At 55.2% G+C, this 17,861-nt stretch overlaps 1 protein-coding gene across 3 annotated transcripts in view; it reads left to right on the top strand.

Annotated features, from left to right (window-relative positions):
- KLHL29 (kelch like family member 29) overlaps nt 1-17,861 on the top strand; it is a 297,199-nt gene that overhangs the window by 230,099 nt on the left and 49,239 nt on the right. For all 3 annotated transcript variants that reach the window (XM_045079323.1, XM_045079322.1, XM_013052954.2), the window contains 2 exons: nt 5,734-5,875; nt 8,457-8,969. In XM_045079323.1, coding sequence (XP_044935258.1) covers nt 5,734-5,875; nt 8,457-8,969 — 655 coding nt within the window. The remainder of the gene's footprint in view (nt 1-5,733; nt 5,876-8,456; nt 8,970-17,861) is intronic.

The following is a 17,861-nucleotide window of genomic DNA, read 5'->3' as shown; positions in this document are numbered from 1 at the left end:
CTCAGGTTGGGAGAAGGGGGTGGTGTGGCCAAGGTGCGAGCAGTCAGAGACGATGCCCAACATCCGGGGGTGGTGCTCAGGCCACAACAACAGCAGTCCTTCGTCAGAAGGGGCCTTCAAAACACAGAGCCAATGCTTGTCTTTTCCAATTTAGGTGGAAATTGTGGGAAGTCGTGAGGCAAAACCAAGGCTGCAGGTCAAGTTCAGAGTGGGGTCAGCTCTGGGTTACCCACTGCTATTGTCCTCCTTGTGGGTTGTCTGTTTTCACCCAAGACCTCTCCCCCCGCCGCCCCAACCCAGCTGGGGTGTGCTTAGGGAGACGCTGCTCTCGCTTTAGTTGAAGCCTTTATGCCTGGTCCCCACTAGAGTTAAGCGGCAGGCATCTTTTGTGGACACAAAGGATACATACAGAACTGTCGTATTCATATGTCGAGAGCAGCACGCAGATGACTTTTTTGGTCTTTTGCTATTCTGCAATATACACAGTAGACTTTTTTCTTCTAGTGGCTTTAAACAATATCTCCAAGTACCTCACAGATTTGTGCACAGATTCTGAGAGGTCTTGGCTGGACCGTCTGCTGCTGACCAGAGTTGCCTGGTGGAATTCTTCTGAGCAGCGTTGCTGAGGGGCCCAGGAACTGCCTGGCAGTCCTCTTGAAAAGCTTGGCCCTTAGCTGGCATAATGTCATAGCCTCATGGGTCTGCTTCCTGCGGCCACTCTCCCAGCCTGGGTCATCCTCCTGGTCCCTGGACAGGCCTGTCCCGTCCTGCTGGTGCAGATGGCTTGAGGGCAGGAGCCGAGCTTGACTACCACTATGACCCAGGGTCCCGCAGTGCTTCTGGCCCACAGTGAACAGGGAAGCTTTGTCCAGCCCATTAAACGGAGGTGAGGGCTAGGGGACTCTGGGGTCCCCTGAGCAGAAGAGGCTCATTGCTTTTTAAAGGATGGGCCCAGCCGTGTTCATGACGCCCAGCAGAAGGCAGTCTCTGCCAGCCCTGTCAGTCCCCACAAGTGACAAGAAGGTCAAAGCTCACAGGTTCTGATCTGGGGAGGCAGGTTTATCAGCATCAGCAGGAGACAGACACATGCACTGGCATTGTCGTTACTCCTCCCAGAGGAGGCCACTTGAACCCCTAAAGTGGACTCTGGAGCCTGACTCTGTCAAATGTCTGTAGGCGGGAAACGCACTTGTTGCTGTGAGGTTCTTGGTGGTGACTTCGGCCTGCATCCATCTCCCTTGGTGAATCCTGCCTAGACTTTGTGGCCCAACACCAGCCCCGTTCCTTCTGGATGCTATCCCTGACTTCCAAGCTCCTTTGAGTCACCTTCTTCTGACCTCCTTGGACAAACAGTGGAAGAAGCTGAGCTCTGGTTCCTCCGGCCATCCCCCAGCCCCGGAGAGGCAGGTGTCAATCTCAGCACCCCACATCTTCCGTCCCACTCAGGCACGTGGGAGGGGGCCGACAGAGCCAGGCCTCCAAGCAGCCCCTGGCAGCATTCAGGGCGATGACATTGGGGGGCCCCTCACACAAGTCCCCCACAGTCTGGATCCTCATCTCCCCAGTAAGGGGAGCTCATTGCCTGCCATCTCCCACGGGCACCGAGCTACTCCACATCCGCACAGTGGACACGGTCCCCTCTTCTGGAACACACCCCATGCATTGCACTAGGAGTGAGGAATGCCCCTACCACTGGCCAGACCCAGAGCTCAGAGACGCCACCTGCTTGTTCGTTCCCTGGGCACCTGCAGAGGGCCAGGCACCACACCGGGTCCCTGTTGTCACGGAGCTGCCCCACCAGGACGGGGTCCGTACAGGCCCTGAGAGGCAGTGTGAGGAGACTGTGATCATCGCATGCACAGTATGTCGGTCCCAGAACCAGCAGGCACGTGAGCGCCCCAGGCAACTCCCTCCCATCTTGTCTCAAACCTTCCTGACCCCCTGGGATGCTCACCTCTGTGGCACTATGTGCAAAAAAGAAAAAGGTGCTCCCTCGGAGTGGACCGACTAGCCAAAATGAGCCCCTCTGGGCGGTCGCAGCCTCACGGGAGAATCCCCAGAGGAAAAGTGCCCCCTGACCCCCTCTGCCAGGCACCTCTGCATTGTGCACCACCTTTGGCCCCACACAGACACCCCCAAGCACAGCAGGCCCCCCAGTACCACTAGGTGGGCGATGTTTACCTGGGCTGGTACAGCCCAAGCCAGGGGCCCCGTGAGGCTTGTCATGGGGTGAGGTTCCTACCCCCAGACCAGCGGGCGTCTCAGCCCCGGCCTCCGCCTCACAGAAAGCTTCATCCGTAAAGGATCGGGGTCTTTAGTGTTCTTCTGTCTCGGAAAGAAGCAGGATGCTGTCAGCTGCCGTAAAAATGTGACCTTTGAAAATTTACAAGAGCTCGGGGTTTAAAAGCTGCCGCGTTAATGATGCATCCAATTAGCATCTCATTAAAGGGAAGCAGAGAGAAGTCTGGCCGGCCCAGCAATGGGCAGAGAGGGCCACTCCGAAGCACCAGGCAGAAGGAGGGCTCTCCTCATCTGCCTCTTTCTGCCCAGTGTCATCAGGACGGGGGAGCAGAAGCATGGCCAGGAATGCTGGCACAAGGCCAGACATCGGGTGGCTTCACTGACGTTCCGGGTGATGCAATGGGAGGGGCCGGCGGAGCCTCCCCCATCCCTGCCTCCGTCTCCTCCTGGGCTGTTCTCAGGGTTGGTTTCTGAGGCATTCTTGTGCTGACACCCCCCTGGCAGGGAGAAGCGGAACTGGGGGAGGCCTGCTCTGGCTGGGCGAGACCTGGAGGGCCTTCGGTGAGGTCAGAGACCTCTGGGGACTCCGGACCAAGGGAGAAAGTCTTAGCGGGCGCTCAGTTCGGAGCTGGAGCCACGGACCTGTAGGTGGTGCCCTCGAAGCCTCCAGAACTTGGGAGGCTTCTACTTCGGGCCTGGAGCCCTTCGAGGGAGGAGGGGCTCCGGTCAGGCCGAGCCGACTCCCATCACCTGCTGCAACATCCCTCACCCACCTGAGTGCCCGGGCGCGTGGCAGAATGCACGACCGCATCCAGTTTCTTCTGGAGGGAGGGGAGAAAGGGATGTTCGTTTCGTTGTTTCAAAAAAAAAAAAAAGCAGAAATTTCTGAGCTGGGAGTTGCTCCTCGCTTCAGGAGTTGCTAGTGCGAGCAGACTGAGTGGTCTTATTTATCTTTTCTAAAGGGAAAAATGAAAGACCCGTTTGCCTTCTCACGGCAGAACGGCTTTCTTGTACATAAGAACTTGCTTGTGACAGTCATGAAAGACACAGCCGAGCAGAAGCACTGTGGTAGCCAGGCCCAGTGCTCCCAGCCTTTCTGGGCTCCCCCTGGGCCCCCCGGCTTCCTTCTGGAGGCTAACTTGCCTGCCATGCGTAGAGCTAAGTGCCCCCCCTCTGCTGGGAGCAGCTGCTTGAGAGCAGGGCTGAGTCTCAGTCGCTGTGTCCCCGGTGCGCGGGGCAGGGCCCGGCACGGAGCAGGGGCCCAGTGCTCGCTTGCCAAACAACCCAGCTAACCAACAAACAGGTAACGGAAGGACCCGCCAGGAAGGCTTTGGAGCCAAGGGACTAAGCCCTTGAAAAAGTGTGCAGTGTTTCAAGTTCAGAAACTCCCCAGTTTTAGAGCAAAAACAGGAACTCCTGGAGTTTTCTAGTTCAGAATCTGGTACTCACCGTGGAGGAAGAGACCCCAACCCAGCTGGTGGCCTCCGCCGGCCGCCGTAGGGCCAGAGCTGCCAAGCTCCCAGAGCCCTCCCCGACCCTGCCCCAAAGTACCAGGCCCAGGAGGACCCTGCAAACCAGACCTGTCTCTGGCTTGAGAGGCCTCCAGGAACCCCGGCGCCGCAGAGAAGGGTTGCGGCGCCCCCTCCTGGCAGAGGGTGCCCAGGGAGGCTGGAGTGTCCTCCCTCAAACCTCACCCCCAGGCAGGGCCCTGAGTGAGACATGGGACGCGACCTCTGCTCCCCCCAGTCCGCGAGCACGCAGGGGAAGCTGGGCATGCGGAGGTGACCACAGACGGGGCCCGCTGCAAAGCCCTCTAGAGAATGCGAGAAAAGCCACAGTTTTGGTGAGTGTGGCTAAATCCCCAGCCTCCTCCCCACCGCCCACCACCACCACCACCACCACCACAGCCAACCCCAAGCTCCCGTCTGTCCCGATGAGAAGGAAGCTTGTCCACTGAACTGTTCTTTCCTCCGGAGATTCACTCTTTCCCTCTGTTTCCTGCTCTGTTCACAGAAGCGAAGCATCCGAAATGCAGGCCAGAGAGAAAGTGCAGCCTAATGTCATTAGCTCCGTGCAGCCCACAGGTCCTAACGGGACCCGGCTCCGCTCCTCCGGCCGCTGTCATGCAGGCTGTTTGTCATCTGCGTTAGGCATCCGAGACCCAATAAGTGCTGTCCTCCCTCCTCTCCGCCTGCCCCTGCCCAGCCAGCCCTGCTGCTCCCAGAGGCCGGCCGGGGGCACCGCCCTCCCAGCTGGCTCACTGCGACAGCTTCTGTGAGAAGTCAGAAAGACCGTGGACCTCACCTGGGAGAAGCCTGCAGACGCCCCTTCAGGCCCCTTGGGCCGTCTGTGGCTGTCCCCAGTAGAGAGGGTCTCTGCCCTGCAACCGAGCCCAAACCGGGCTGGGGCTCTGGCTGCAGTCCTGGAAACTGCAGAAACTTCCTGAAACCACCTGTGCGGAGACCCCACCCCCACCCCACCACATCCCAGTGACCCCAGGCTCTCCAGCATGCTGTAGGATTTCTTCTTGTTCTTCTTTTTTTCTTATTATAACGGTAATGGCCCTAGTAGAAAATCTGGCAATACAGGCAAGTAGAGACAAGAGAATAGAAGTTACCCATATTCCTCCCACCGAGGATAACACCCCTGCTAGCACTTTGGTTTTTTTTCTCTCCAACACGTACCGTTGTACATGTGAGGTTCTCTTTGTGCCCTCTTATGTCCTGCCTTTCTCATTTAACACTATACTATAAGCATTTTGCCATCTCATTATGCGTTTCAGTAAACATGATTTTTAATGACCATATAATATTCCATCAAGACTGTCGCTCAGAGACCAGTGCTCTCCTCATCCCTCTCGTTCATCTAAAAATCTAAGTTAGAGAATGAGATCCTGAGACAGAGAGCCTGCCTCCTTCCCACAACGAGGAGCCGAGGGTCCCAGGGAAGATGTCCCCTGGGCTGGGCTGTCCTCACACGGGTCTCAGCCCCTGCCCTGCCTACACCTCCTCCGGGAAGGGGCACATGGCAGGGCCTCGGACCGGATGGAGCCGAACGGTGGTGTTTCGGAGAGCGGTCTTCTCTTCTCACAGGTCAAAGGGCCAGGCCCAGAGTGGCGTTGAGCCTGGGCTTAAGACACAAGGGTCTGCGGCTCACGCCCGTAGACGCTGTGATTAAATCATGACCCGAGGGCCGCGGGAGCTTCGCTTCTCACAGCACAGAAAGCTTTCCTTCCCCATCGTTCAGGTGGACTGAGCAGCTGCAGAGGGCGGCCGGGGAGGCACCGGGCGGGTGCTCCCGGGGTTGGGACTGGAGCAGAAGCCTAACAAGGACTAAGCCCAGATGCTCTGCCACTCCACAGGGGTGCTGGGCTTGGGGCCTGCCCGGGCTCTGCCGCTGGCCCGCTGGCCACGTGGCACCGCTCAGGGAATAGGTCCCAAGGCAGCAGCTCTGGCTAGGCCACGCTCACCCTCCTGCTCTGCTTCTCCCCAGGCCCCTGGAATCTCCAAAGCGGACAATCAGTCCCAGGGACTCACGACCAGCATCCGGTGGGGGCAGACACCCATCAATCAGTCCACGCCCTGGGACACTGATGAGCCACCCTCCAAGCAGATGAGGGAGAGCGACAATCCAGGTGCGTATGTCATCGGCAGCCAGAGATTCCCCCCACCCCAGGGCTGGAAGGGGTGTCAGAGGTCCCCCAGGTGCTCCAGCTTGTCAGCAGGCCCCGGCCCACGGGTCTGCAGTCCTAGGCTCAGGCTGCCTGCAGGTCGGGACCCCGTGTGCCCTGGACGGTAGCTGCTTCTCTACCCCTTTCTCTGCTGCTCAAGAAAGCTTTGGGGAGGAGGAAGGAAGGGGAGCAGCATCACAGGGGTGACTCTGAATCTGCTTTGTGTTATTGTGAACAGCCCCTCCCAGAGTTCAGTACTCTGGTGCACACATTTCTCAAGCCACACCTTCCAGGGAGGTTTCGCCTTGTGGGTGTTTGTAGGAGAACCGGGATGCTCCCCCTCCCCCTGGGCCTGGGGGCTCCCCACCTCCTACAGCACCCCAGCCCTTCTTGGGTCAGCTCTGACCATAACAACACCTTCCCCGTTACCGCCCGTTGGTCCCAGACCTCCCCTTAGGACACACGGAACTCAGCTCCTTGGCCCTCCACACCAGAGCCCTGCAGATACCTGGACACCCCACTCATCCTCCCCTCCAGGTCCTCTGCAGGATGAACACCCCAGGTTCCTCAGCCACACTCCAGAGCCTGTGACTGACAGTTTCTTTACCCTCCAGAGAATTATATCTCCCTCTGCGTCCCTCAGGGCCCAGAACCCAATGCCCAGAGCCCACATGTGTCATGCCCAGCACCTCCTTCATTCAGCCCCTCTACTTTGACCACCGCAGCCTTAGATCACTTCTGATTGTCTGCTAGCCCCAGACATGCGCTGTCACCAGTGACACCCCAAGACTGTGATGGCAGCAGCTGTGACCCCCTTCCTCTCAATCTGCCTGAGGCGGTGGAGTGTAGGGACTCACGGACAAGTCCTAGTCCATATCTCCCCAGAGGACTCTTAGATCTCTTAGATTCCGGGTCTTTATTGCTGACCTGGGCCTAGCCTTCCTGATACTATGTCACCTGCAGCTGGCTGGTGACAGCTTCCCTCTCCTCATCCAGCTCATTGATAAATAGGGCGAGCAGGACTCAGGGCCCACCAGCAGAGACCTCCTTTAGGTCCCCAGCATCCTCTGGGCCAGTCACCCTCTCATACATCAGTCGCCTCCATGGGCCTTTCTGTACCTTCACCAGAGCTCCCAGAGAAGTCACTGGCCGTGCTCCCAAGTTCTGGTGCATCGTTCCAGGCCCCCCAACTAATCCTGGAGAGAAACGAGCCTCGGATGTCATGCCTTGTGCTTAAGACACCAGGCTGGCTCCCAGCTGGCTCCTATTCTTCGGGCTTGGGGACAGTCCCCCTTAGCAGCCCATTCTAGAATCTCGCCGGCACTGCTTCGCCAGTATTTGCCAGCTTCTAGTTGTCTCCAACGAGACAACTAGTTTTCTTTCTGCAAGGGAGCTCCAAGCTCCCCTTCTCGACTCTGGGGCTAGGGGGTCCTGAGTGGTCCCCTGGCCCCCACTCTCTTCCTCAGTCTCCCCACTCTCTGTCTATACTGCCACTCCCAACAGCATCATGAAAACCAAGGTGGCATTTGAGTGATGGAGACCCAGCCCCACACTCATTCAGTCAGAGGTGACCCAGAGTGTCCTTCCCTGTCACAGTGTCTTCTGGCTTCACTCACAAACACGCTTGGGTCAGCTCAGCTCAGGGGAACCTGGCCCTGCTCGGCCTGACCTGGGCTCAGCTGGCGTCGAATCTTGTATCAAGTCTCAGGAGGTGGGTCTGGGCCCCGTTGCTCATCAGAATTCCCTTATGGGCCAAAATGCACTTGTGTTGTTTCCCCCGGGACCGGCCATGCAGAGGTTGCTTAGGAAGAAGCCTGGTCCCCCAGCAGGGCAGTGGACTCCAGCCCCTGGCCGGCTCCCCCCACTGCCCGCACCCCCTTCTTTCCCTTCCCATACCACAGGGCTCTTGCACGGCTCCAGGCTCTGGTGTCCCCACCTTGCCCAGCAGACACCTACTGTCTTCAGAGTCCACCTTTCCCCCTACCTCCGCCAGACAGCTCTTCTCCAGAAAGGAAGGAAAAACACCAACATTTATGGAACATTTAACACATACCAGACACTCTGCTAGTTTTTCTTTCTTTCTTTCTTCTTTTTTTTTTTTCCCCCAAATATGTTTTCCTCATTCAGTTCCTCCCAGGAGAACTCTGAGGTAGGTGTTGCTAGTTCTGTCTAACAGAGAGGAAGAGTGAGGCTCAGAGAAGATAAGCAGCTTGCTCAGAGCTCCTGGCTAATTAATGGCAGAGCCGAGATTTGAACCCAGCACTCTTTGAAGGTCTCTGCTTTTTTTCCCTCTCGGTTTTGTTGCCTCTTGAGCTCTCCCAAGCAGACTGTGCTCCCTCTCTGGGCCTCCATGGCCATCTGCTCATGTACCCCCAGCACACTTATCCTGTGCTACTATTATCACAGATTTGTGATCTGGGGGTACTGGATGTGGGTGTCTTGTCCGCCTCTGTGACCTCCGCACCCAGCCCAGGGCCCGGGGCAGATGGTATTTGCCGAGGGAATATGTTTGCAGCAAATGACATCTCTTCCGTCTCCCTTGCAGGCACAGGGCCATGGGTGACCACGGTGGCCGCCGGGAGCCAGCCCGCCCTGATCGCACACTCCTATGGAGTGGCCCAGCCTCCCACCTTCAGCCCGGCTGTGAACGTCCAGGCCCCGGTCATTGGGGTGACCCCCTCACTGCCTCCCCACGTGGGGCCCCAGCTCCCGCTGCTGCCAGGCCACTACTCGCTCCCACAGCCACCTTCCCAGCCACTGAGCAGCGTGGTGGTCAACATGCCCGCCCAGGCCCTGTATGCCAGCCCGCAGCCCCTGGCCATGTCCACACTGCCTGGCGTGGGGCAGGTGGCCCGCCCGGGACCCACTGCCGTGGGCAACGGCCACATGGCCGGGCCCCTGCTGCCTCCACCACCACCAGCCCAGCCGTCTGCCACCCTCCCCAGCGGTGCCCCTGCCACCAATGGGCCCCCCACGACTGACTCGGCCCACGGGCTGCAGATGCTACGGACCATTGGCGTGGGGAAGTATGAGTTCACCGACCCCGGGCACCCCAAAGGTAAGTTCTGCTGCCTACATACTCCCGTGTGCCCGCATCTGTGCTTCCCTGAGGGGTCACGACAGCACGGACAGGCGTGCGTTTCCTGGCGTCCTGTGCTCTCCAGCGGTTCCCTCGCTGGCCTCACCCGGCTTGGAAGCAGTAGTGGGGCCTCCCCCTGCCCAAGGCAGCTGGGCCTCAGAGGAGGCAGAGGGGAAGGTGGGGGAGCGAAGGAAGGCCAGGGGAACGCCTTGTGAGCCGCCAAGGGAGGAAAGGGAGAGCCTTGCAAAGTCCCGGTCCTCCAGCCCAAGCCCTAGGCCGTTCTCCATCTGACCCCGAGGCTAGGCCAGGTATGGAATGAGCAGAAAGCCTGCGCTCCTCTTAGGGCTCCGTGGAACAGTCCTCTGTGCGGCCTTCACTTCCCACCCAGAACAGGCAGAACACGAACTGTGGCCTTCCCCAGAAGAGCTCCCTCTGCGGTGCGGTGCGGTGCGTGAGAGCGGCTCCCCAGACCACAGGGGAGAGGAATGTCTGTCTCCTCCCCAGGAGACACTCCCGGGCCATCCTGAGCCACTTGGATTTTTGGTTTCAAGGAAGCAAGGGTGGCTCTGTGAGGCTCCAAGAAAGAGCCCCTCTAGCCTCAGCCTTCAGTCACCCCTTTGCCCCACCCCCCGGGGCAGTTTTCAACAGAGCCTGCAGGAGGAACCCCCCGGCCTTAGGGTCAGGACAAAGTGCCTCAGCAAACAGGCTTCACTCCTGATATCTGTCGGAGCGGTCTACCCAGCTGGAATGCAGAAGGGGGCAGGAGGACGGGGCACCACAGATGTTACACTGCTGGGGTTCATCTACCCCAGACTTGCTTGCTATCCCTTAGAGCTCCAGACAGCCAAGCCCCTTTCCTGCTGAGTGCAGAGGGGAGACAGCAGTCGCAGGCAGGAGGGCACACGGTGGGTGGTCTGCCTGCTGGGGTACCCAGGCTTCCTTTGAAAAGGGGAGTAGACGGTCCTGGGAGATGTGGACCTCTGGGCATCACTTCTCTGTCTTCTGGCTAACAGCCCCTGGAGATGGCTCCTGGGGGGGGGGGGGCTGCCTCTCCACAGAGCAATGACTTCCACTAGCCATTCTTTCCAGCCTGCTTTCATGCATCTCTATCCTTATCCTTTTGAGCAATTTTCAGACCTCGTCAGGCATCCCAACAACAAAGCCGTGTCTAGATCTCCATTGGGTTTCATTCCCAATCTGATTGCGCCCCAACTGCCTTTGTTTTGGAAATCAGCACTAGTTTTAAATGACAAAATTACAGAAAATTACATCTAAATTCTGGTAAACTCTTGCTTTGTTTAAGATCTTTTTTAAAAAAAATTGACTAAATTGATTTTTTGTTTGAATTGTTTTGGTTAAGCTCTCTCTCCCTTAAAAAGAAAAAAAAAAAAAGTACTCCCAGTTTATACGCTGCCAGCTCTGATACACTGGGAACTGGGTGTCCTGGCTGCTTCCGGGGTTGTGCCAAAGGCCAGGCACTGGGTGGGCTTCCCTCTCCCCATCAACAGGAGCATCTCCGCTGCCCCCAGAGGCCTCCTAGGGCTGATGAAAGGTCTTGCTGAGTTGCCAAATTTCAGACATGTATCTAGGAAAAGGACTTATTCTGGGCAGAGAGGCAACAGGCCCAGCTGGATCTAAAGTCCCTGGTTTGGGGCTTAGCACAGAACTGGGGTCCACCTCCCCAAAGGCACACGTGCAATTTCTCATCACACATCTGAGCCCATAAGCTCAGGAAGTTACAGGCAGTAGAGACCCACTGGGCCCCCCGGGTCATTGCTGAGCCATACAACTCTCTGGGGCCAGAGGGCAGGGATCACCCTCTGTGGTGATGCCAAATCCTCAGACGGGAGGGAAGGAGAGTGAGGGCCCCTCCTGGGATGTGTCCTGCGAGCCCTAGGGCGTGGATTCAGGGCTAGGTGAGGCCAAGCATAGGGTAAGCCTAGAAAGGGTGCATAGCCCTGCCTTCTGGTAAGCCAGTGAGGTCCCTCCAGCTCCAGCCTGCGACAACCAGTGACCCATCTGTCATGTTGATTTCCATAGTCGGCCAGGGAACGGGCTTTTTCCCCAGAGATTACATTTAACTCACTTCTCTATTTATGGCCCTCATGAGCTGATTTCTCCCCTTATATTTGTGGCAAAGAAAGACAATGAAGCATGAACATACAAATGCCTCCAAACTCAAGCCTGGGTGGGTTATGTGGTTTTTTTTTTTTTTTGTGGCTTTTTTTTTGTAAAGTAATTTCTCCTTTCATTTCTAATCTTAAAAGCCTTTATTGCTAAAGCTATAATTTGTCTGTCAGATCTAGTGTCAAACAACTGAATTTTTTTTTTTTTTTTTAAATAAGAAACCCGGATTCTAAAACCAAATCTTTGAAACTTACCATGTGAGAATCATATCCCTGACAAGACCGTGTGGGTTTGGATTTGGGTCACTTTTAATTTTTCCCCGAGGGATTTTACATCTCCAAAACCCAATTGATTTCACACTCCTAAATGACAGACAGCTGGCTCCAAGTGGGAACCAGGAGGCTCGGCGTGATGGCATCAACACTAGTCAGAACTCCACTTAAGGAAGAAAAAAAAAAAAAGAAAAAGAACTTTCCTTCTCTCCTGTTCTGTTTGAAAGCTTGCCCGGCATTATAATAAGATTCACTGTAGAGCTCCTTGAGATCTAGCTCATTAAAGTCCTGCGATTTTTCCTCTATTGTTTGACATGACAACCTGGCCTCTCCCGGGGTTGAGTAATTATGGAGAGATCCCCTCCATGAGGAACAGGTCTTGCCAGCCAGAGGGATGGGCCTCTGGATGGGTATTTTTAGACTTCATTAGTGCCCTGATTTAAAATTTCACATTTTGTTTCTTGTAATTATCTTCCAATCGACGGAGCTGAAATTTCTGTTGGGGCTATGTGAGTCTGCCTTCCCAAAAAGAGTGTTGGGACTTTAATTTAAAACTTAACCAATTGAAAAATAAAGGTGGCGTGGAAATGCTTTTTTGATTTGCAATAGGTCAAGCGATTGTCTCTCGTCTGTGAACAGAGAAGCCGGCTTGCGTGCAGTTCACTTTAATGAGCGTTATTTAAATGCACTGAGCGCATATAGATTTTCTTAAGAAACGTACAAGATAAATCTTTCTTTCTCTAAGAACAATTTGGGGGTAGGATTTCATTCTTTAAAAAAAAAAAAAGATTATGTGTTGAAAACTAATTAAAATAGATTTCATGTGTGCAAAGTGATAAGGGAGGAAAAAAGAATTAGTTCCATTTGAATCCTGTTATATACCTGAGGCCTTTGTCTTGTACTGAAAACTGGGAAGCAATCTATGGGCTGAGGTGGCGGCCAATGTCGGGCCTTGTGAGATGAGTGAGGGATGTCTCATGTCCCCGCCCCGGGGCGATGGGAGCCCAGCCGAGTCAGGGCAGAGGCACGAGCTCTCGGTGTCCTTTTTCCACAAATGATTCTTGGGGCCTAACAAGGTAGCCAGAGACCTTTAAAAGCCCCAGACTAATGAGGAGCTGCAGAAAGGTTATGTTTTCACGTGCATTTCCAAGGAGAAAGAGGCAAGGTTGCACCTGCTCCCTTCTTTTTCTGAACGAAAAAGCAAAATCCAAGTTGACCTGAAGCGGTGAAGGCTTGTCTCTTCTGACTCCAGATTCTGTAGGCCTAGGGCGAGGGGCCTCGAGGATTCCCACGGCTGGGGAAACATGTTGTGGGATGGGCTCAGCCCCTCCCTGTGGTTTCACACCTCTTCCTTCCAGTTTAGGAAACCTGGACCCCCACCGGGGGGAGCTCTGTGTGTCTTTATGCCACTTTCTGCTTGGAAAGCAGCCACTCTGTCTTCTCTCCGAGTGGCAAAGACAGGATCTAGAAAAGAAACCTTGAGGCACACTGAATGTGACAAGGACAAGTCTCCTAACCTCTCTGAGCCTCCTTGTCTTCATCTTGAAAATAGGATGAGAGTACCATCCTCATCGGGCCGGGAGGAGGTTTGAATGGGACTGTGGCCATGAACATACATAGAGCTTTGCCCTCCTAACTCTGCAAACCATTGTTCCCGTCAACAGTGACCCCAGGTCTAGGGTTCAGCAGAGACGGAAGGTGGTGAAGGGGTGGGAAGCAGAGCCCCCTCCCCGCTGCAGAGGAGATGAAGGAAGCCCAAGCTTGTTCGCACGGTTGGCAGCGCCCTGGTCAGGCAGCGTCACGGGACCACCATGTCCTCATGCGTAAAAGGGAGTAGACATGTGGCCTTTCTGGCAGGAGGGTTTGGACCACTCTCCCCGGTGTGGAGCCCAGAACAGATGCCCCCCCCCCCCATCCCAGCCCCACCCTCTGACCGGCCAGGGCACACGGCTCCGTGCAGATTCTGGAAGCAGCTGGGAATTCATGATGATAAAGCTGTTTGCCCACACAGGGTTAGCCCAGAGGCACAAAATGTCCAAACTGAAATCACCTTCCCACAGACTTGCTCCTCCCATGCCTCTGTCTCAGAAATGACATCATGAGCCCACCCAGGAGTTCAAAGCCAAAGCCCAGAGTTGTCCTTGACCTGCCTTTATTACCCCCCTTATGAGTCTGAAAACGCCTTTGATTCTGCCTCCTCCAGATCTCTCCTCTCTCTGGCCCCACCACCACTCCCCTCTTAGTCCCTAACACCTCTGGCCTGCATTTGTGGCCTTCAGGCCCACGGTCTGTCCCCCTCCTGTCCAGGCCCATCGTGCAGCCACTGGAGTCTGCAGGGCCCAGGTCCAGTCCCGTCTCTCCCGGCAAATGCCTCCACCAGCCTCTGCTACTTTCAGGATCGTGCCCAACGCTTCACGTGGTGCCCCAGGGTCCGACTCCCGCCTGCCTCCACCTGCATCTGGGCCATTCCGCTCACAGGCTGCCCTGAAGCCATGTCAGGACAGGGGCTTTCTCCCAGCTGTGCTCTGCCCTTGGCCAGGCACCTACAGTACAGTCGCCCCGCTCCCGTGTCACTCTCCCTGCTAGGCGGCGAGGCTCTGGGTTGGGGGCAGGCACCTCCCCCCCCGACATACTTGCCCCAGAGCATAGGAGAATCTGAAACTCTGCCTCGGTTTCCTCGTCTATATAGGGGGATAATAACAGAAGGTGCTTCTTAAAGTCATAGTGAGGATTCAGTGAGTTCTTTGACATAAAGCCCTCGGAATAGTGCCCAGCATATCGTTAATCACTACAAAAATCTCTGCAATAAGTCTCTACAAAAGCAATGCCAGGGTCTCCTTTCAATGTCTGTGATCTTCTAGGGGCCCGGGGTAACATGAAAAAGCCAGAAGCCAGGTTACCTTGGGAGGCTTGATAGGTGGTGCCCCCACGGTGATGTCTGAAGCCCCTTGTCCCCGGGGATCCACTTTGAACACAAGACCTTGCTTTCTTCCCCCTTGTTAACACTTTACACCCCTCCACATCGCCATCACAACCAGAAGGCATCACGCTGTTGGGGAGACCCTCCCCCTAATTCCAGGAGCTGTTGGAGGAGGGCTTCTTTCTATCTGCCGTCAGGGGATCTCAGCATCCTGCGAGATTCAGCTGGACCCCAGGTGCCAGACTTGTGGCGTGGGTCCTCCTCCAGGGCCATATCAGTAGATGGGACAAATAGGATTGGGTCGCGCCTGCAGACCAACCAACACTTGGGGCCAACAGCACGGAAGGTGCCTAGGAGCCTAGGTTCGGCACCAGACTGCTGGCATAGAATTCCAGCCCCACCACCGGCTGACCCAGTGGACCTGTGCTGGAACACTGGGGTCTCTGAGTTACCTCAGTTCCTCATCAGTCCCATGGAGAGAATATTAGTGCTCTCATCATAGACATGTTTTAAGGACTTAATAATGTATGCCAAGTCTCAACATAGCGCATGGCACGTAGTAAGCCCACAATATTAGCTGTTGTTACGACCACCACTGATGTAGAGAATCCTGGAGAAGAAATATTGTCATGTTCCTTTGGCTCAGGCCCTCCATTGTTTCTAAAGTAAGGTTGCTGAAAACAATCTCCCAGAACTAACTGCCGTAACCCTCAGTGCTGATCTGGAACCAAATCCACAGACCCGCTGTTACCCTAATTTTCCCCTTTCCAGCCTGCCCCCCCCCCCAAACCCCGCCACAACACACACCCTCACCCAAGAAATACGTGTCTCAGTGGTTGTGGAGTTTGACACTTGGTCTACAGAAGGTGCTGGGTCCCCGCCTGTGCTGTGCCTACCCCAGGCCTGCCTCGGAGAGCCCTCCTCCCCTTCGCCGGGCTCAGCCCCCTGGGGTTTGTTAATCATTAATTGGAGGGTTGTCCAGGGCTTAACTGTTGTGTTAACAATCATTTGATGATGAGTGAAACAGGCAAGCAGAAAGATGCCGCAAAGGCCCCTAGACCACCCGGAGATTGTCGGAACAGGGATGACCCCAATACCCCAGCCCGTGTGCAACCCTCCCAGGGGCCTCTGCTCAAGTGTCTGCCTCCCCCCTGCCCTGAGTGAGCTGAGTGCATAGAACTAGGAGTAACATAGGGGCTTTCAGCCTGAAATCTCTACTGAGCATTCTGGAGATCAGAAATCCTGCTCTGCCTCTAACTGTTGACCGGCAGGGCCAGCGGAGACAAGACTCCATGGCAATGAGAGGGCTCTTCAGATGAGAGCAGAGGAAGGGGTATTTCCTGTCCAGGGGCTTTAGGAAATGGCACTCACCCACGGCAGGAAGCCAGCCGCCCTGGTCTCAAGCCCACGCAGATACCAGCAGGGATGACCACCAGGTTCCAGATCACTGATACTCAGAGGCCACCGAGCAGCTTCAGTTATGTCACCTCCTTCCCTGCTCTACCACCAATCATTTATTGAGCAAGCAGTATGTGTAGTATAAGGCACCTACTGTGTGCAAGGCCCACATTAGCTTTTCCACTCAGAAGGCGCTGCGGAATGTGCTGGCTGCCTGCTAACACTCCCAGCTCCTACTGAACCTGAAGCCCCATGGGGATGCCTAGAGTGTTCCAGACATGGCCAATGCAGTGGAAGGAGCTTATACCCCACTTGGGGAGTCCAGGGGACCTGGCAATAAAAGCCACAGGACCTGGAGAAGAGAGATCAGTATGGACTGGGCCTCAAAGGCAGGCAGAATGACAGAGGGAAGTGAGCAGAAGGGAGTTAGTTCTACATAGGCAAGATCTTAAGGAAGAATGTTTGAAATCAATGCCAGTGACACAGAATTGTGATTTCTATCACAGAGCCACACACACATCTATTCAAATGGCTTATAGGGCCTGTCCTGATTCAAGACAGGTCCAGTTAGTGATTTACACTTGAGGGCCCAGGAGTCCAGTCCCTGTCCTCTTGGTACACAGAGTTTAGGAAACCTGGATTTTCCTCCAGCTTCGTGGCTTTACTTGCCCAGTTAGTGATGGCCCGATAAGGATCCAGATAATGATCTTGGGCAAGAGTCCATTTTATCAGTCATTCTGATCTTGCAATGTGAAGTCATTCTGGCCAAGGTCAAGTCATTCTGGCCAAGGACAAGTCATTCCAGTCAAGGTCAAATCGTTCTGGTTTTGGAAGGCCACTCTGGTCTTGCAGGTGAAGACCCTGTGGTCTTCAGGGGCTTTGATCTGAGTAGGAAACATTTGAGGGCCATGAACCCCTCACTGGGAAATCGGTGCACACCCAGGGTCTATAATTTGTAAACCTTTCTCTCTCCCACTGTGACAGGTTAATAGCAAATTTCCCGTTGCCCGATCATTCTGCAAACATCTAACACAGGCTGTCTTTGCTAGGAAGGACATGCCATGCCAGGATGATCCCTAACATTTTTCAGTTTTTGAGGCTGGGGATGAGTTTTGAAAGGGGAAGAGCTGGACAAGGCTGTGGAGTGCCTGCTGCGTGTCCCCTTGTGATGTGGAGGTCACAGTGTCCCAAACCATGAAACCAGCGGGAGGAAACGGGACACAACACTGGCTGTGGCTGAAATTACATTCCATTCAAGAGCACACTCACTATTCCAGAAGCGTAAAAGGTCAGAATAACACACGCATGTTAGGAACCGAAAACATCATGTAGATTGCTTAAAGGGGAAAAACGACCCAAAATCTTGCCATCTGTTGAAGCAGTCACCATTGCTTGTTTTCATTGTATAACGCTTTCTTTTCAAAACCGTATCTTAGAGGGAAGCCCAAGTGTGCATCAGTGCAGCAAGAAAATGCTCTTTTTTACCTTCTAGCTATGCCAGCCGCCCTTTGGATGACCTAGCCGCCGTGCCGTGAACTGTCTGGTTTGGCCCACCGGCCCCACACGGCCTTTCCCTACTCTCCCACGTGACTTCTCACTGTTGTCATTGTCCCGTGTCGCAGACCCAGGTCTACACACGGCCTGGACAACCACGGATCTGTGTAGCCCTGCTGTCTGTGGAATCAGCTGTGTCTGAGCGTGTCAGGGCCGCCTTCACAGCCTGCCACCCCCAGGGCGGCTGAAACAACACCTGTTAGTGTCCTCGACGTTCTGGAGGCTGGACGTCCAAGATCAGGGTGCGCACAAGGTTGGTTCCTCATGTGGCCTCCCTGCTCGGCTTACGGATACCCATCTCCTTTCTGGGCCCTCCCCTGGCCTCTCCTCTGTGCAAGCCCTCCTGCTGGCTCTTCCTTGTCGGACATGGATTAGGGCCCAGTCCTCATGACCTCATTTAGCTTGAGTTCCTTCTTAGAGGCCCTGTCTCTACACACAGTTGCTTTGAGAGTTAGGGCTTCGTATTACTGGGGCAGGGGGACACAATTCCGTGCCTAAGAGGCTACCTGTCAGTCTAGTTGGCAAATGGAGTTAGAGTTAGTCCATGTCATCTTGCCTGAACAATGTCTCCTCCCCAGTCAGACCGCACTCCTGGGGCCA

Source organism: Mustela putorius, unplaced genomic scaffold (assembly GCF_011764305.1).
Source record: "Mustela putorius furo isolate JIRA1106 unplaced genomic scaffold, ASM1176430v1.1 tig00000281_pilon_pilon_pilon, whole genome shotgun sequence".
NCBI classification, from domain to species: domain Eukaryota; kingdom Metazoa; phylum Chordata; class Mammalia; order Carnivora; family Mustelidae; genus Mustela; species Mustela putorius.
Note: the sequence above shows the minus strand (reverse complement) of the source record. Positions and strands in the feature narration are given on the sequence as shown.